Source organism: Gopherus flavomarginatus, chromosome 1, assembly GCF_025201925.1.
Source record: "Gopherus flavomarginatus isolate rGopFla2 chromosome 1, rGopFla2.mat.asm, whole genome shotgun sequence".
Classification (NCBI taxonomy): Eukaryota; Metazoa; Chordata; order Testudines; family Testudinidae; genus Gopherus; species Gopherus flavomarginatus.
The window spans coordinates 345,654,635-345,674,677 of NC_066617.1; the positions used below are offsets into that span (position 1 = coordinate 345,654,635).

Consider the following 20,043-nt stretch of genomic DNA (forward strand, 5'->3'; position numbering starts at 1 on the left):
ACCTTCCACAGAAGTACAAGGTGCTGGCTTCCCATGGTTTCCTAAGTAAAAGACCTTTGCCTAAGCTGGTTTCTCATCTATATAGCGCTGCCCAGAGGATTCAGGGGGCCTGGGGCAAAGCAATTTCAGGGGCCCCTTCCGTAAAAAAAAGTTGCAATACTATAGAATACTATATTCTCATGGAGGCCTCTGTGGGGCCCAGGGCAAATTGCCTGACTTGCCCCCCCCCACGCTCATTTTATACACTGCCACCATACACACACAACCCAATTATCAACCCTCTGCAGTACATGCCTGCTTTCCCCAAGCTGCAGTTTCCCACCTCCACCATCCTACAAACCCCTATTCTCTCACCTGGCCTAGTACTCCAATACCCTCACCCACATCTGAGATCCTATCTGCTGTTTCTCCTCCTTCTCTTCCCCCTCCTTGGCTGGTCTTTGACCAATTGGAAAAGTCACAGTTCTGGGGACAAGCTGGGAGACAATGGTACTCCTGGCCACTTTGCAGTGAGAAGGAGAATTCCTTCCAGTCCCTGTTCAGCAACACGCCTTGCAGAAGTAGTGGAGGAAGAAGCTGCTGCCTCTTGTGTTTTCCTTCCTAATGGCTATAGCAAGTATTGCAGGGAGCAATAGCAGTTTATTGGACCCAGAGGTAATTCAACCTCTTGAGGCCTAAGCCCCCATGTATCAGCTGACTCTGGAACCAGCTCTACACTACGGGCAAAGATTGGGTCAGAATATGACCTACAGCAAAACTGCTCTGTGAAAAACAAAAAGACTTTTCTCTAAGAGCGTCTCACTGTATTTTGCCATCATCTCGTACATTCTCTTGGCTTAATACATTCATATTTATTTTGTGCATTACATTTGTTTCTTTTCTTGGCCTTCTGAATTTGTGACATCATGCACAACTTAAAAGGTTGTGGCAGGAAAAAGGACTGCACTGACCTACAGCAAATCAATGTGACCTAGTGGGGGCATTGACCAGTGGAACAGTGCCTTAAAAAAAATCAATACTGCAGGGTGACATGCAGCCTGTGTACTGGCCAACCAGGCATAGTTTTGGGTATTTCCTCATTCTTTGGGGAGAAACTCCTGTTTGTTTAATGGAATCTATCACTCGAGAACATTAATGTACCTCTCTGAGGCTGGTACAGGGAGAGGGGAAATATAAAACTTGAAGCCAGCTGAAAAATCACTTTGCTGTTTGGCGAGCTGAAACATTGGTAGCCACTTTAATACTGTATAGCCAGGTAAGCCGAGATATTTTCTTACTTTCTTCAGCTTTACATAGGTTAATGTATTGAGAACTCTAATTAAAAAGCAGAAGGCTACTGCAGACACAGTCTTGTTCATTGAAGGTGAAGGGAGTGAGTTTGATTCTTCTTTGTAAGATTGGCAAGATGTTCAAGTCTCTCTGGTATGTCTTCTCTTCTGTAACTTGATCAGATTCAGCCCTGATGTGGGCAGGTGCAAGCTGCACTGACTTCAGTGGGAGAAGCTGTCGCTGAACTTGGCTGTCTATGCTTAGGTTGATTCTCCTTGCATTGTGAAGGGATAGTCAGACATTTCAAAGATAGTGCACCAGATCCTCATCTGGTGTAAGTCATTTTAGCTCAGCTGAAGTTGATTGAGCTATGTTGATTTACATCAGCCAATGATCTGGCCTTCTGGGTATATCTGAAAGCTGCACAAGGAGAATATGAAACTTCCCTACATATCTGACTTTTACAGAAATGTAGTTAAGTTGTATGTGCTGATTTTGAGAAAATGGTAGTGCAAACAGACAATGGTTGGCATGCACAGGAAGAGAGCAAGGGTTAAAATGCAAAGTAAATGCAGAAGAGCAAAAGTTAATTTTAAATAAAAAAGGCAAATATACAAGGCTGACAGAGAAAAAAATGACAAAGGAAAAATACCTACATCCATTTTCCCTCCCTCTTCGTCCTTCCTTTGTATGTTGTCTATCTATTTAGATTTTATTTTTTTCTCTTTGAGCCAGGAGCTGTCTTCATAAATGATTGTAAATTTTTGGCACTGTCTGAATAGTAAGTAATGATAGTGAGAGGCAAGAATTACCTTTCTTAAAGATCTCTCTCTAACAGCATTAATTACAGGTAACTTGTTTAAAAGCTGAATTACTCTATGTAATGTTTGCAAAATGCTCAGAAGGTACGGTAAGTAAATGCTAAATTTTGTTGTTAAATTTGTAGCCGTGGAGAACAATGCAAATTACACTCTGTAGAAATGCAGAGTGACAAAAAGACTGGCAATCTCTGCTATGTGATAGCAATATCCTGCATTTCTTGGAATCTCTTCACTGTATCCCTCAGTTCCACTGTATCAAGTTCAAACATCATGTCATACACAACTCACTGGTCCTTTCTTCTCTCTTAACTCATTGCCCTGATGTCCCTTGTCTGCCAGTAATGCCAGCTTCCACCATCAGCTCGTCTGCTTCTCCCTCAAATATTTTTCTGCTTTCTTCCAAACTGCCCTTTATGCATGGGACACCCTCCATGAACTGATCTCTAAAGATACTATACATTGCGCCTTCACATCCCTTCTCAAGACCCCCTTCTGCCACAATACCAATGAAAAATCGACCAATGTATAGTGGCTAAACTGAGGAGCATTCCAGGCACACAATTGTGGGAGCAAATGGGTAATTCTGATATTGACTTTTTTTGTTATTCTAAAAATATTTGCACCGTATATATAAAAATGAATGTCTGTGTATAAAAATTGCATATAGTTTGATCATTTCCCCCTCCCCTACACTTTATAAATCGATCCTTTTTTAGATTATAAACATTTTGAAGGCAGAGATCTACCTGCCTGTATCTACTTCTATTTTATACAGTGTTTGCACAATGGGTCCTTGATCCTTTTAATCACTACGGCAATAAGAATATTTATTTATAATAGCAGTTATAATAATAACTGTGGATTTCTACTAGATGTTAACAGCAGAATGCAAAAAATAATCATAATAATAATAAAACCCCAATCCCAATAATAAAAAAACCCAATTCAAACCTCTCATGGAGAACCATTTGTGGATCAGGTTCCAGTATCAATCAGACCTCCCTCCTTTGGGAATTGGTGATATCTGTAAGTTTAGTATTAAACCACTAATCTGTCTCTGTTCTTTATTTAATGTTAGCAGCAGCCTCTGACAACTGTGGATTATGTATATAATGCACTACCCCTGATAGGGACATATTATCCAAAGATTTCATTCTGATTGAACCAGCTGATGAAGAAGCACACCATACTGAAATGCAATCAATCTATCTTCTGTACAGTACTAAAGTGGGTCATATAGCAGTCCTCTCACATCAGAGGGGATAGTATAAAGAAATTTCTGTGGTGGGAACATCACAGAGTTGCCCTTTCCCTTAGTCCCTTTCCATGAGTTTCATCTTGAAAGGATGCTGTCCAGCTTGGGATATGGAGCCTTTCTTTTCTAGATCAATGGAGTGAACCCAACCCAAATCAACAGTGACTGAAAGTTACCTTTCAGTATCCTATATGAGAAGGACTGGAACTATGAGTTCACTTCTTAGTGCATAGATTTCCATGCCATAAATCCCTCAATCACCATTGGTATTATCTTGTAGTGTTGTTATAGCTGTGTTGTTCCCAGGATATTAGAGAGACAAGTCAGGTTAATATTTAAAAATAAAAAAATCAAATGAAGGTTTGTTGTATTGCTAAGACAAGGTGAGTGAGGTAATATCACTCTACACCACACTGACCTAACTTCTGTTGGATAAAGAGACAAGCTTTTGAGCTTACACAGAGCTCTTCTGTAGGTATGGGAAAGGTACTCAGATAAATACAAGCTGGAACGGATTGTTTAGCAAAAGTAGTTAACACATTTCTAAGAAACCATTCACGGTGAGGTGGCCTGTTAACACCTGACTCATGACCATGACTCATCTTTTGAAGGATTCCTTTTAGAGGACTGAGAGGTCAGATACGGAGTGATCATTTTGTGAAAAGTGTTCATCCATGGGTGATATGGGCTTTTTGTCTTTTATCATTGTTCAGTGTGAGTTCGTTTGAGAGCATAGTGATCTGGTTTCATCCATATAGTTGTTATTGGGGCATTTAGTGCATTGGATAAGGTATGCCACATAATCTTAAAAGGTGTGTTGTGGGGGAGTGTTGATCATCACAGCAGTAGAAATGTGTCTGCAGGTTTTGCATCTAGCAAGATCTGATGCTGCTTTCAGTTGGTGGGTTTGATCTGCGGGGAGCTTGCTTCTGATGATCATCTTGGCAAGGTTGGGGGGTTGTGACTTGAAGACGAGTTTCGTGTAAGCTCAAAAGCTCGTCCCTTGGACCAATAGAAGGCGGTCTAGAAAAAGATATTACCTCACTTATCTTGTCTCTGTCATTTTATTTTATTTTATTTATTTATTTATTTTGTAGCCTGAGTAGAGAACCAAAGAAATGAATGAGCATGAAGTCTAAATCATGCTCTCCCTCTGAGATCTTGTCTTCCTTGGAAACTTTCCCCAATTCCATCAGTTAATAGCCATCTGCCAAGTAGCTGCACTGGTGCAATGCTCAAGGGTAGACAAAGAAAGCAGTGATTTGCATGGTGGACTTACCCAAGTTTCAAGCAAGTATAAGTGGTGCTGGTGCAAACTGAGGCTTTCTTTGTCTGTACTTTGGGATTAGACCACTGCAATTACAACAGTGGCTGTCCCTTGGTTGCTGGCATCAGGGGAAATTCTCAGTGTAAACAATGACATAGAGAGAATCCTTCCAGGATTAGCAGTGTGGGGAAGCTTTACTGTTGTTGATGCCAAATGTGTGCTGTGGAAAATTAGTGGCCTCCAATAGCTTAACTATGGAGTAAAGATTCACTATTGAGTATTGAGTAGGAGATGCCAAGCATATTTTTAGTATAGGATGGGATATATTAGCAGAAAAACCTGACAGCCAGAAAATATAGGGCCACTGCTTTTCACGTAGTTGTCACGGGATAAGAGGGAAGATCCTTTCATGGATTGAGAACTGGTTAAAAGACGAGGAACAAAAGGTAGGAATAAATGGTAAATTTTCAGAATGGAGAGGGGTAACTAGCGGTGTTCCCCAAGGGTCAGTCCTAGGACCAATCCTATTCAACTTATTCATAAATGATCTGGAGAAAGGGATAAACAGAGAGGTGGCAAAGTTTGCAGATGATACTAAACTGTTCAAGATAGTTAAGACCAAAGCAGACTGTGAAGAACTTCAAAAAGATCTCACAAAACTAAGTGATTGGGCAACAAAATGGCAAATGAAATTTAATGTGGATAAATGTAAAGTAATGCACATTGGAAAAAATAACCCCAACTATACATACAATATGATGGGGGCTAATTTAGCTACAACTAATCAGGAACGAGATCTTGGAGCTGTCATGGATAGTTCTCTGAAGATGTCCACGCAGTGTGCAGGAGCAGTCAAAAAAAGAAACAGGATGTTCGGAATCATTAAAAAAGGGATAGAGAATAAGATGGAGAATATCATATTGCCCTTATATAAATCCATGGTACGCCCACACCTTGAATGCTGCATACAGATATGATCTCCTCATCTCAAAAAAGATATACTGGCATTAGAAAAGGTTCAGAGAACGGCAACTAAAATGATTAGGGGTTTGGAACAGGTCCGACATGAGGAGAGATTAAAGAGGCTAGGACTTTTCAGTTTAGAAAAGAGGAGACTAAGGCGGGATATGATAGCAATATATAAATTCATGAGTGATGTGGAGAAAGTGAATAAGGAAAAGTTATTTACTTGTTCCCATAATATAAGAACTAGGGGCAATCAAATGAAATTAATGGGCAGCAGGTTTAAGACAAATAAAAGGAAATTCTTCTTCACACAGCACACAGTCAACCTGTGGAACTCCTTGCCTGAGGAGGTTGTGAAGGCTAGGACTATAACAGGGTTTAAAAAGAGAACTAGATAAATTCATGGAGGTTAAGTCCATTAATGACTATTAGCCAGGATGGGTAAGGAATGGTGTCCCTAGCCTCTGTTTGTCAGAGGGTGGAGGTGGATGGCAGGAGAGAGATTTCTTGATTATTGCCTATTAGGTTCACTCCCTCTGGGGCACCTGGCATTGGCCACTGTCAGTAGAAAGGATACTGGGCTGGATGGACCTTTGGTCTGATCCAGAGGTCTGGCCATTCTTATATCCTTATGTTATGTTCTAAAGAGGATGCCTCAGTCTCCATGCCTATTCAGTCCTTGACCCCACTCCTGAGACTGTTAGCAAGGGTGCCAATTAGTGCCAATCACAGTGGTAATCTTAATGCTGTTCTGTAGGAACTAGAATGAAATCACCAATTCATTTCACATAGGACACTAAGCAGCCAGTATTTGTTTACTACTAACCTGCGCCAGTTTTGAACTGGAGGTGAAAGGGCCCTATATAGTAGCACCTTTCTTAAATAAATGGTTAATTGAAAATATTTTGCTTCATAATGAGTGTCACAAACTTTAAAGTTCTCTCCAACAAAGGAAGAAAATTATTGCCTTGTAAAGTGTCACTGTTTTTTAAACTGCGCCATAACCCATACTTTCCTCTCTCATTTCTTTCCAGAGGGGTGAGCTACAATGTGCACTGGGAAGTGTTCAAAGTGCATTGGGGTCGTGTTGTTCCCATTAGCTGTATGTGCCATAATCTCCAATATTCTCCTGTATTTCCCCAATGGAAATGTTACAGACCCCGACAAGATAACTGATTTGGTTTGGTTTTTCCATGGCATTCTTGGAGCTGGGATACTGGTAAGAGAGAAGTTTTGTCGTTGTTGTTGTTGTTTTAATTATTTCAGCTTTTTAAAGCTTATCAATGCCTCTGTTGATTCCAAATAACAATCCCTGGGGGTTGCCTTTACATTTGTAGATGACACAACTTATCTGTGGGGAAAGTCTAAAACTATCTGGGGTCTAAAACTGAAAAGGCATATTTCCAGAGGGCTAAGGGGAAATCACCTATACATAAAAAATATAACTTCTTTATGAAAATCCTGGTGTACAAATAAATTCAAAATTCCAATTATTAGAGGAAACAAAAATGTTGGCTTTTCATTATTTATGTAGTAAACACACACACAAGTTTCTTTGCTGTTCACATTGAGGCTCAATGTGTACATTCAGCTTCGGGTCGTAAGTTCTCACATTTGTTGAGTTGTGTTGTCTTGTTGCTCCTTTCATTGATTTTATTTTCACCTTTCATGAGGCAGTGAAGCTTGCTTGGGCTTGCCCTTGTTGGAGCTGTTGTCAAAATCAAGTAGTGCTGAACTGCTCCTCTTTTTTGTGAACTGTTTGAATTCCAAATAGCTGTTATGAAAATGATTGAACCTATTTTTCTTGTGGTCATTTTTCTGTGAACATGTGTGTGACCAGGTATTTGTCCACATACATGTTTGGGGAATGCCTGTTCTTTGTGTGAATTCTCACAGTTGCATATGCATTGTGTTTGAATAGATCATATGAAGTGCTTGTCCTTGTTGGTACTTTTTCAGTCATGCAATCAAGGAGCAGGAAAAAAAGCCATGCAACCGAGGAGACCAATCATATACCACAAATAATGAATAGTAAAGAGTCTAAGTCAATAGACCACAGACATTAAATAGGCTGTCATCTCCTCACATAAAGGAGGAGACGAAATGTACTCCTCACTGAATATTTACGAACAACAAATCCATGAAAATCAAAGTCTGTTCTCAGTAAGGCCCTGATCGAAAAGCCACTGAAGTCAATGGGAAAACTCCTATTAAGTATTATGGGCTTGGATCAGGACCATATTTCACAAACAGAAAAATGAGCAAATTCTCTGCTATGAATAGCTTGCTTGGCTCTTCTTGTGTACCATCCACCTACTTGATAGGCCTATCCCTCATGCTGAGCCTGGATGTATGAACAGGGAGTCTGAACAAAGCTGAAAATTGTACCACAGGTACTTGTGAAAAATTCATACCATTCTAAGCCCAGGGGCCACTGGCTTTCAATGAAGGAAGAGACTAATGTTCTGCATGAGAGCCCTGTGTCATGTTCAGAACATGACTTCTCTTAAGGGGTCTAATAAGGCGAGGCTCTGGCCAGGATGGTACGCATCAAAAATGGACACAGTGAGGGGAAGAGGAATTTGCACTGATCTCCAAAACACTGACAACAGCACTATGAGTAGTTTTTGATCAGCAAAACAGTGCTGTGAAGGGTATGCGTTTTCCATGAAATTATTTGATAGACTGAGAAAGAAATGTGAATAGACAAAGCGTGGGAGAAGGGGGGTATTATCCCCATGTGACAGCAAGGGACTTGAAACCTGAAGAAATTAAACAGCTTGTTCAAGGTCACACGGACAGTCAGTCTCAGGCTCGGAACTGAATCCAGGTTCCTGTGTACCACGCCAGTGCCTGAACCACAAGAACAATCTTCCCATTTAGTAGCCAGCTTTGGCTTATTCCAACCTTGCTCTCTCCTTGTCTTCCATGGCTGCTTTTTAAAAGACATGCCCTTATAAAAACAGAACACGGGACTTTATTTTGCTTAAAATCCCTCAATTTCCTTATTTTGCAAATTCAGACATTCGAAGAAAGAAAGAAAGAAAGAAAGAATGACTCATTTGTTACGAGTGCTCGATGCTGCAAACTCATCATGAGTCAATCTGCGCACAGAATGGCACCATTGTGAAGTGACTGAGCCCTACCTCACACATAGACCCCACCTTTCTGACACCAGCGTACTGGCAAATTTTCATTCTAACCCAAAAGTTGAGAAGGTACAGATGCTCAAAAAAACGAGACACAACAAACAAGCCCTTCACTCCAAACAAATGAACTTGCTCCAAGCAAAGACAAAATAACCCACTCACAGACTGGTTCGGAGGCCTTTAAGAAAAACAAGGGTAGTGAGGAAAGCAGGGCTGCTGATTCAGTAGATGGCACTCTTGACTCTCAGTCAATATCCTAAAATGACTGAGTGGGGTACTAGAGGACACTGTGTTGCTGGGGTTGAACTGCTAACAGCCTCATTGCACTTTTCGCAACAGGAGGATTTTTTTTAATCTCAATGCCCTAGCCAAATTCCAACAGAAGCATTTTCATTCTGTTCACATAAATTCCCCACTGAGGTTCAGCTACAATGGACATTATATTCTTCGCTTTCTGCCCATAGCACTTGTGGAAGTGTTGCTATGAGCTGTTAAAGGGGCACTGTCAGGCTGAATCTAGTCAGTTAAAAAAAAAGTTAACAGTTTCAAGTACTCCACCTGCCCGCAGTCCGTCCTTCTTTCCATTCCCTGGTTTGACAGCTGCAGTTAAATGCTTTTCTCTCCCATGTTGCTGCATGAAAGAGATACACAAACAACAGTGGACTCCGCTGTTTTATGAACATGAAGGGGGATTCTTTATTCTGGTTAGTGGACACAGACAGACCTTGTAGTTCTACAACCAGTGTTGTCTAGGGCAGCGTTTCTCAAACTGGGGGACCATGGCGGTATTCCAGGGGGTCCGTGGGCCCCGCTTATCAACTCTTCCCCCTTCCTCCCTCAACTCCTCCCCATCCCTCCCAGCACCTCCTGCACACCAGAGAAGAGCTATTTCCCCCCTGCACCCAGGCATGCAGGAGTTGCTGGGAGGGAGGGGAAGGAGGGAGAATGGGAGTGCTTGGGGAGGGGTGGAAAGAGGCAGGAAAGACGAGGGGCCTGGGTGGAGCAGGGGCAGGAAAAAGTGGGGCAGGAGTAGGGCCTTGGGGGAAGTGGTGGACTGGGGGTGGGGCCTGGGGCTGAGCAGGGGGGTTGGGGGTCCCCAGCAAAATTTTAAAATCAAAAAGGGGGTCCTCAGGTTACTAAAGTTTAAGAACCACTGGTCTAGGGAGACTCTATGTGGCATGATAGGACATCCTGCCACGGCACAATATGGATGGGACTGCTGGCTACACCCTATCAACTTGACTCCAGCTAATAATTACCATGGATCAAACTGAGCTGAGCTCAGAGAGTGTTAACTGAATTGTGTTGTTTTCACCTTCCTGTGGTCTAATACAAAAGGTCAAATTCAGGAATGATGAGTAAGATGGTGCAATTTAAGTCCCTTCACTCTAATTTAGGACCAAATTCTCCACTGGTGTAAACTGGTGTAGTTCCACTGAAGTCAATGGAGCTACATTGGTTTACACTAGCTGTGAATCTATCCTTTAGTCCCCTTAACACTGTACTGAACTTCCTTAGAGTCAGTTGCAATACCATAGAGCTATCTAAAGTCACTCTTCCAGTGCGCAAGAGAGTCTCAGTTGGCGTAACACAGAGTGAAGAGCCAGAAGAAGCTAAAGTAGCTTAATCCTATGACCCCACTTAATTCACACATTGTTGTCCAACTAAAGCTGAGTACGTGGAGACCTCACACATTAATTCAATATGTTCTTAACTTACAGGTTATTTTGCCAGCATTTATGATGCTGGGCGCAGGTGGAGCTGGATGTTGCGCTAACAGATGTGGGGTAAGCAACAATTTACATGCTGAAAAGGTCAATCACTCTGATCCGTGAACAACAGCCCTTAAGTGGGAGCTGAGCAGATGGAAAGGCACAAAGCACGCAACCACTGACAGTCCAATCCCCCCAATACGGAAATAGGGCTTGACTTGCAGAATCCCTGTGCTTGGCCTATGATTGATTGACCCCATCACAGGAGCAGCCTCATCTAGCAAGCAAGAATGTTATATAAACTAATACCTAACCCCAGGACAGATTTGGGGCATTTAGCCACAATAATAAGTATAGAGTGGAGGGGGACAAAGCAGCACTATCCCACTCCAAGTGGAACAAATCACTGCTCCAGTTTGCTGGTGAACAGGGGTAGTTGGCAAACTATACTGTCCTCCAGGGTGGCACAGCCTAACCCCTTTCCTGTGGCTGTTCATGTGAGGACAGTGCCAGGGTGCCATGCCTCATGATGCAGAAGTAACATACCAAAAAACTTCTCTTCTATATACCATAATGCACAAGGGGGCCAAATTAAGAATTGCAACCTCAATTCTGGCATTTCCTAATTTCTGAGTGCTTCATGTTTCAATCTTGGATGTAAATTTTTTGTAGCTTCCTACGTTTTAAAATAAGCAAACTGGAAAAAAACCCAGAAATTTCATCATGTGGAACCATACTAACCTCCACATGTTTCACCAATAGGTTTGGAACCTTTAGATCTACAACACAAACCTCTGCCATTTGACCTAAGGCAGTAACCAATAGCAGTAGTAGGTTGACATCCTCTCTGTAGATCAGCCACTCAAGGAAAATGAGACACATTTTACCAGTGGGTTTTACAGATATTTGCTGAGAGCAGAGAACATTGAAACTCAGGAATCCCAGGTTTGATTCCATGACTGGAGAGTTCTCTAGTGGCTAAAGACTCTTCCCCTTCTGCTCCTTCCTGTCTCCTCCCCAGCTTCTGTAAGTCTCCACCACAAAGCTACTTCCTTCTCCTCCACCACCAATGCAACTAGAGCATTAAGATCACTGGACAGACAATCTTCCTGGTGGCACCACAGCAGCCCCCAGTAGCTCAGAGGAGCAGCTGCAGGGAAATTCCTGCTCAGCCCCTGGAGCCCCAGCATGGAGCATTGCTCAGTCATGGTGGAAAAACAATATATTTTCCCTAATGTTGTTCCTGGAACTGGCTGAACCATTTTATCCAAAACTTTCTAATAAATAAATCCAGGCTGAGCCAGACACCCAACATGAAAATTTTTATGCCAAATGGTTAAAGTCTGGCAAAGTTATAAGCAACCAAAACTACATCTTATAGCAGGAAGTATTAGGCAACCCTAATTAAAGGCACCACTGGTAGCACTACTTATAAAAGTTTTCCATATACAAACAACAACCATATATTTTAGATTATTAAAAGTGGCTGGTTGAGGGAACCCAGGAGATGCAGTGGATCAGACTTATGGGCTGCCACCACTGGCGGATCTGCTATAAAGCCCCAGACAATTAAAGCCATCAAGAGGTAGGAGAAGAACTACTAGAGCTAAAGAACAGTTCTAATGTAATGCCAACAGATCCCAGTCACTGGTGGGCAGGATTGAACCTGGGGCCTCTAGGAGCTTAAAGCATGAGCCTCTATTGCATGAGCTAAAAGCCAACTGGCTCTTAGCTAAGGCTGTAGGAGCAGACTCATTAATTGCTCTCTAAGCGGTCTTGACGGCACTAGATGGGACAGAACCACACCCAGAAGGGGTGTGGGTTACACAAGCACTAGAACAAATGGGTATAAACTTAACATGAATAAATTTAGGCTGGAAATTAGAAATAGGTTTCTATCCATCAGAGGATAAAGGTTCTGGAAGAGCCCCCCAATAGGAATAGTGGGGGAAACAATGTAATTAGTTTTAAAATAGAGCTTGATAAATTTATGAATGGGATTATCTGATGGGGTTGCCTGAAAAAGCAGGAGACTGGTCTCGATGACCAAGGATGTCCCTTCAGGTATGAGTCCATAAATTTGGGAGTCATACCTTATGACTGGTGAATTGCTAATATAGTACCTATTTTTAAGAAAGGGAAAAATGTGATTTTGGAAATTACAGGCCCGTTAGTTTGACATTACAGCCTACAATGGATCATTATGAAAGGTGAACTGTCAGGCTGGAGGGAGGTTACTAGTAAAGTTCCTCAGGGATTGATTTGGGGACCAATCATTTAACATTTTCATTCATGACCATGGCACAAAAAGTGGAAGTGCGCTAATAAAATGTGCAGATGACAGAAAGTTGGGAGATATAGCCAATACGAAGGAGGACTGGAATATCATACCAGAAGATTTGGAGGACCTTGAAATTCGGGGTAATAGAAATAGAATAATATTTAATAGTGCAAAGTACTAGGTCATGCACTTGGAAACTAACAGTGAATATTTCTTCTATAAGCTGGGCATATATCAGTTGGAAGCAACAGAAGAGAGGAAAGACCTGGGTGTATTGGTTGATTCCAGGACAACTATGAGCCACCAGTGTGATGCAGCCATGAAAAAGCTAATGCAATCCTAGGGTGCATCAGGTGAAGTATTTCCAGGAGAGATAAGGAAGTGTTATTGCCATTAAAAAAGTCACTGGTGAGACCTCATCTGGAATGCTGTGTGCAGTTCTGATATGCCATGTTTAAGAAAGATGATTTCAAACTGGAGCAGGCGCAGAGAAGGGCTACTAGGATGATCAGAGGAATGGAAAACCTGTCTTTGAGAAGAGCTTGGCTTGTTAACCCTAATAAAATGAAGGCTGAGCAGAGATACGATTGCTCTCGAAAAACATCAAAGGGATAAATACCTGGGAGGGAGAGGAATTATTTAAGTGCTAATGTTGATGTAACCCATGCCTGATGGGTGTGGTGTTCTCTCCCCCTCTAGTGGTACCTAGATCACCTAGAGATTAATGAGTCTGCTACAGCCTTGGCTAGGAGCTTTTCACTCATGCAGTACAGCAGTGGTCCCCAAACTTTTTACCTCACGTCCCCTCTTACCCCTGACCTCACACCCCCTATGGAGGCAGGAGCAGGGCCATGGCTCTAGGAGAGGGGGGACGTGGGCAGGGGTAAGTGGGGCAAGGCTGGGGCCAAAGTTTGAGGTTGGAGTGGACCCTCGGCGGGGGGTTGACCCTTGGCCAGAGCCCAAGGCCTGCAGGCGAAGCTGGGTACAGAGCCCCAGGAGCAGGATGGGCAGCCAGGACCCTGGGCACAGGGCCGGTAGCCACAGCCAGGAGCAGATCCTGAGCATGGGGCCAGCAGCCAGGACCGTGGGCACAGGGCCAGAGCCAGAAGTGGAGCTGGGCAGTGCTCCCTCCCTGCCTCCCTGTGGGGGTTGGTCCGAGCCCCAGCCACACCCCCCGGAACATTTCTCTGCACTCCCCTAGGGGGCACAACCCAGACTGTAGACCTTTCCAGTAGAGGCTCATGCACTAAGCTTTAGTGCAGGGGGTGGGGAACCTTTTTTCTATAAGGGGTCATTGAGCCACAGAAAAAGTCAGTCATGGGTTACATACAGCCCTCAGGTGGGGTTCAGAGGCTCAGGGCTTCTCTCCACAGCAGGGTGAGCTGGCGCTCATGACTCCAGCCCTGCGGGAGGGCACAGAGGCTTGAGGTTTCTCCTAGGCTCTGGGGTGAGGCCAGAAATGAGAGGTTCAGGGTGGAGGAGGGGGCCCTGGGCTGGGGCAGTGGGTTGGGGTGCAGGATGGGGTAAGGGCTCCAACTGGGGGTAAGGACTCTGGGGTGAGGTTGGTGATGAGGGGTTTGGGGTGTAGGAGGAGGCTATGGGCTGGGGCTAAGGGGTTTGGAGTGTGAGAGCAGGATCAGGGCTGGGGCAGGGGGTTGGGGTCAGGGCCTCCCAGAGGATTCAGGAGGTCTGGGGCAAAGCGGGGGAGCTGCGGCACATGTACTCACCCGGCGATGGTCCGGGTCTTTGGTGGCATTTCAGCATCAGGGGGCCTGTCAGTCACTCTATGTTTTCGGCAGCACTGAATGGCCCCTTGCCGCTGAAATGCCTCCGAAGACCCGGACCATCGCCAGGCCAGGGCTTGTGGGGCCCCTGCAGGGCCTGGGGCAAATTGCCCCACTTGCCCTCTCCCAGGCGGCTCTGGTTGGGGTGAGGGAGGAGGTTTGTGGTGCAGGCTCCAGGAGGGAGTTTGGGTGTGTGAGGGGTTCCAACCTGGGGCAGAGGGTTGGAGTGCAGGTGGGATTGCAGGGTCTGGGAGGGAGTTTGGGTGCAGGCTGGATGAAATGAAGCAGCAGAATGATTACCTGTTCTGTTCATTCCCTCTGGGGCACCCAGCATTGACCAGTCAGAAAACAGGATACTGAGCTAGATGGACCTTTGGTCTGACCCAGTATGGCCGTTCTTATGTTCTGAAATAGCCTTCCAAGGGGAGCAATGGGGGCAAAAAAACTAACTGGCTTCAAGACTGAACTTGATAAGTTTATGGAGGGGATGGTACAATTGCCTGAAATGGCATGTAGCCAATCTGTGAGTGCTAGCAGCAAATATCTCCAACGACCGATGATGGGACACTAGATGGGGAGGTCTCTGAGTTACTACAGAGAATTCTTGCCCAGGTGTCTGGCTGGGGGGTTTTGTCGACATGCTCAGGATCTAACTGATCACCATATCTGGAGTAAGGATGGACTTTTCCCTCAGGTCAGATTAGGAGATAACCCAGGAAGATTTTGCCTTCCTCTGCAGCCTGGGACGTGGGTCACTGTATACTGGCAATAGAAAAGATTCAAAAAAGGGCAACTAAAATGATTAGGGGTTTGGAGAGGGTCCCATATGAGGAAAGATTAAAGAGGCTAGGACCTTGGAAAAAAGGAGACTAAGGGGGAATATGATAGAGGTATATAAAATCATGAGTGATGTGGAGAGAGTGGATAAGGAAAAGTTATTTGCCTGTTCCCATAATACAAGAACTAGGGGTCACCAAATGAAATTAATAGGCAGCAGGTTTAAAACAAATAAAAGGAAGTTCTTCTTCATGCAGCGCACAGTCAACTTGTGGAACTCCTTACCTGAGGAGGTTGAGAAGGCTAGGACTATAACAGCATTTAAAAGGGAACTGGATAAATTCATGGTGGTTAAGTCCATAAATGGCTATTAGCCAGGATGCGTAAGGAATGGTGTCCCTAGCCTCTGTTCGTCAGAGGATGGAAATGGATGACAGGAGAGAGATCACTTGATCATTGCCTGTTAGGTTCACTCCCTCTGGGGCACCTGGCATTGGCCACCATCAGTAGACAGGATACTGGGCTAGATGGACCTTTGGTCTGACCCGGTACGGCCGTTCTTATGTACTTGCTGGTTTAAATGAATGTAAATGGCAGATTCTCTGTAACTTGAAGTCTTTAAATCATGATTCGAGGACTTCAGTAAGTCAGCCAGAGGTTCTGGGTCTATTACAGGAGGGGCTGGTGAGGTTCTGTGGCCTGTGATGTGCAGAAGGTCAGACTAGATGATCACAATGGACTCTTCTCACTTTACAGTCAGGGAGCAAGCCTCCCAGCCCAGGTAGACAGGCTCGCACTAGCTCTGCTTGAGCTAGCAGGTTGAAAATAGTAGCATGGGTGGCAGCTCAGGCCAGCCACCCAAGTCCAAGCCCACCTGGCCCCCAGTCTGAGTGTGGGTTCTAGCCTGGGCTGTTGCGTATGCTACAATATCCACACTGCTATTTGAGCTAGTGCAAGTCTATCTACTTGGACTGGAAGCACGCTCCCAGCTGCAGTGCAGACATACCCATCCAGTCCTATGTTCCTAAAGGTATGGGCTTCATCCATCTCTGCAGGCAGGTGGGATGCAATTTGCAATTTTCTTTAGCCCGCAGGTAGCTGCACCAGAGATGGAAAGATTCAACAACTTCAAATTCCTGCTGCAGTGATGCAGGCCCCAAATTACGGTTGTTATTATTTATTGCCTAAAGTGCAAAACAGATAAAGAGGGATTCCCTTTCCATTCACAGTCTGAGGTGTCCACAATAGTCTATGTCCACAGAGATCATGTTCAGGGCCTTCTCCCTTTCAGATGCTGCTCTCTGTGTTGCTGGCTGTACTGGGAGCTGCAGGAGGGGTATATTGTGTGGTCATCTCATCCTTGGGATTGATTAGTGGGCCTCTTTGTGACACTGGTGATGGAGAATACATCTACCCTTTCAGGAATGACACATTGACGTAAGTATGACATACTGACTCTTTCAAATTGCAAGGGCCAATTTTTGCACCCTTCTAACAGCAAGTCTAGGTTTTTCTGAAATGAACTGATGTTCTGCGCTATCAAATCCTGAATCTGTATTACTCTGAGTGAGCAGGCCCCAGCCACCCTTCACTTGGTCCAAGTTCTCTGGCTCATTCTCTGGGAAGCTGCCTGCTTTTGTTTTGGAGGACATGGGTGCTATTGACCAGACTTGTGTGATGGCTGTGCAATACTTTCATGGGACTGTATGAGATTTGAGCCTTGACTCCTATTAAAGTCAAAGGGAGTCACATGGCTAAAACATCACACAGTTGGATGGAAATCTGCCAAACTGAGCCCTCTCCCACATCCCTCTGAAAAGCAATGCAAAAATCTCTCCATTAGCTTTTTGCAAGTGAACACTGACAACATCTTGCAAAGTAGAGTGGAGAATTCTGATGAAACTGGGTGAGATATTACAACAGATTATGGGCACATTTTTTATATTCTGTGGACTTCTGTATTTTGCCATTAAAATTGTCCTGAAACAAAACACAGGATCTTATTCAGGCAGCCATGTAATGCAAGTCTAATGCTCCATGACCCTGCACCTTAAGTTGTCAATTACATCTTTGCAAAGTGAGTATAATATGCTACCAGACCACTATGTTAGAGTTTAACATTCACTTTACACTTTGAAAATGGCTTCTAAAGATCCAAGGAGAGAATCAGGCCCAATCTTTGAGGTACAGCTCTTAACCAATGAAGTCTTTTTGAATCACTCTTCTTAATTAGTTGTCAATTATTTTTTCTACTTACAGAGACAATTATTTGTTTAATCAGACAACATGGAGCATTTGCAAAAAACCTGAAAATGTTATTATGTGGAATATTGTCTTGTTCTCTCTTCTCTTGGGGATTGGTACAATTGAAGCTATTCTTTGCTTTATTCAAGTCATCAATGGACTTATTGGATTCATATGTGGCACATGCATGAGGAAAAGAAAGGTGAGTATCTGATATAAGATATCACAAAGTAAATAGTATTTTTCAGACTCTTATGATAATTTTAGCCCCACTTTTGACACAACCACAGTAAATTGTCCTGATAGTGTATAATATCAGATATGTAAACAAATGATCCAAATCTCAAAGACTTTTTAAATAGTTGGACAAATAATAAAAAGTAATGCCTCATTTAAAAAACATAACACTATTTATTCCCACATGGAGAGGGGACAAAGGGTCTGATGCTGTGGTTATTTAGGACTACCTTTTCAAAAGCAACTAGTGATTTAGGGAATCTCAATTTGCAGGTACTGAATTTGAGCTACATAAAAATATCTGATTTTCAGACAATACTTAGCACCCACCCTCTCAAAAGCATGTGTCTCAGAGTAGGCACTGAATAACCAAGGCAACCAAAGTCACAAGTCATTTTTCAAAATGTAGGGATTAAAGCCTATCTATGGATATACAGGATTCAGGGTCATGTTATCTGTGGGTTGTAATGAGGCAGAAAACTTTTTCTTGGCTTGCAAGTCTCTTCTTTCGCAAGAAAAACACTTTTACATTTTGATTTCTCTCCACAAGGAGGTTGGGGGGGGGGGTTGCCATTTATTTTAACTTAAGAGGATTCCTGTAGCAAGCCTGATATCCATCTGGAACTTTAATTAACTTGACATTCTTTCCTTCCTTGCCTTTCAGACACATATTGCTGGAATGTAAATCACGTACAAAGAATGCTAGTGACAAGCATAGACCTGTGGGGATTCATGTATAATCATAATGTGTTGTGCTGTATTTGTGGGAACAGAGGGACCCCAAGATGTTCAGGAATTTCAGAACTCCAGAATATTTTATAAAGATATCTGGATAGGAGGGGGTGGATTATCTAGAACTTTTGAAGTCAAAGATTCTTTTTTTGTCTCCTCTAAGTACCCAGGCTAAGTCTCTGGTACTGGCAACGTAATGCTGTCTTTTCAGGAGTGCCTGGCATATATAAACATTCAATCACAAACATTTTCCAATTAAAATTCACTGCTTACCCTGCAAGTGCTGCCCTGTGTAGCAAGCATGTCACTTTGAAGTGCTGACTGTTGTATATGGGAATTTGGACTGAATGTAATCATTGCCAATACAAAGATTTATCAGCTTTACTGAACTCATCCACACTGGTTGGATGTCTAAAGATGCTCATTAATGCTCCCCAAACCCTGTCCTGGCCCTGTGTAAAACTGGAATGGATTCTCTGGCAGTGTTCTGTCTATGTTTGCAGTGTCCTTGTAACCATGTTGGTCCCAGTATATTAGAGAGACAAGGTGAGTGAGGTAATATCTTTTATTGGACCAACTTCCAATGGTGAGAGGGACAAGCTTTGAAGCTTACACAGAGCTCATCTTCAGGTCATGCTCTGTCTATTTTTATCACTTTGGTACATAAGCACTGGTCTTCAGTCATTTAAAGGTCTGGCTCAGAAAGGGTATTTTCAGGACCTAGCAATAGTGATGTTGCTTAAATAGTTCCAATAACTGTAGCACATGGAGGCCCTATGTAGCAGGCAGTTGGCCAGTATTTAACCTGTTTTAACCTCTGTGGAGCCAGCCTCCACTCACACTTCTGTGTGTGTTGTAGGAGGCTGTGGTGGTCTGTAAAGTGCCAATGCTCCACTGATGATCAGCACTTCAAAGGTAATAATGTTGCCCATGAGGTAGCACTGGAGATGCATTTGGCCCAACATGCAAGGCTAGCAACCAACAAGCCAATAACTAGCCTCATTGAACAATAAGGAGGAAAAAAAATTCAGACTCACTTCCAGGGGAGTCAGATATGCACATCCTAGTGTAGAACATTTTCATACTCAATATTTAATTTTTTTTAAATTGCATTTCTGATCATTCTTGTGCACGCTTTTCTGAGAAGCCAAAGCAAACCTCAAAAGGCACCAAATGGCATCATTCTCAGTACTACACCAGCATTGAACCCACAAAGTGCTGAGTGTAAGATCAAGCCCTAAATGCTAAATCCGTGTGATTGCTAAAGTCTGTGATTTCAGGAGTGAATTTTTTGTCATTTTATTGGCCATTTCAAAGGTTAATTCCTACAATTGCCACTGATTCTTCTGCTTAAGACAAAAAATATTAAGATATTTTACATATATATCAGAAGCTCTTCAAAACTGCATAACTGCAAGTTAGATTACTTTGGATCTGTTTTGCGAAAGGAGGAACCTTTAATTCCTCTTTCAAAAATGTTTTGACTATGCCATTTGATCACACAAATGGGCATTTTTCCCTGTGCACATTAGGAATTTGCACACAGAAG

At 43.2% G+C, this 20,043-nt stretch overlaps 1 protein-coding gene across 1 annotated transcript; it reads left to right on the top strand.

Annotated features, from left to right (window-relative positions):
* The first annotated feature begins 1,217 nt into the window (after window positions 1-1,217).
* On the top strand, window positions 1,218-19,806 carry LOC127045976 (transmembrane 4 L6 family member 1-like). The gene is made up of 6 exons (XM_050942868.1): window positions 1,218-1,255; window positions 6,613-6,797; window positions 10,449-10,514; window positions 16,573-16,718; window positions 17,541-17,727; window positions 18,427-19,806. The coding sequence occupies exons 2-6, from the start codon at window positions 6,627-6,629 to the stop codon at window positions 18,445-18,447; spliced, it is 591 nt and encodes a 196-aa protein (XP_050798825.1). The 5' UTR covers window positions 1,218-1,255; window positions 6,613-6,626; the 3' UTR covers window positions 18,448-19,806.
* The last annotated feature ends 237 nt before the right edge of the window (window positions 19,807-20,043 follow it).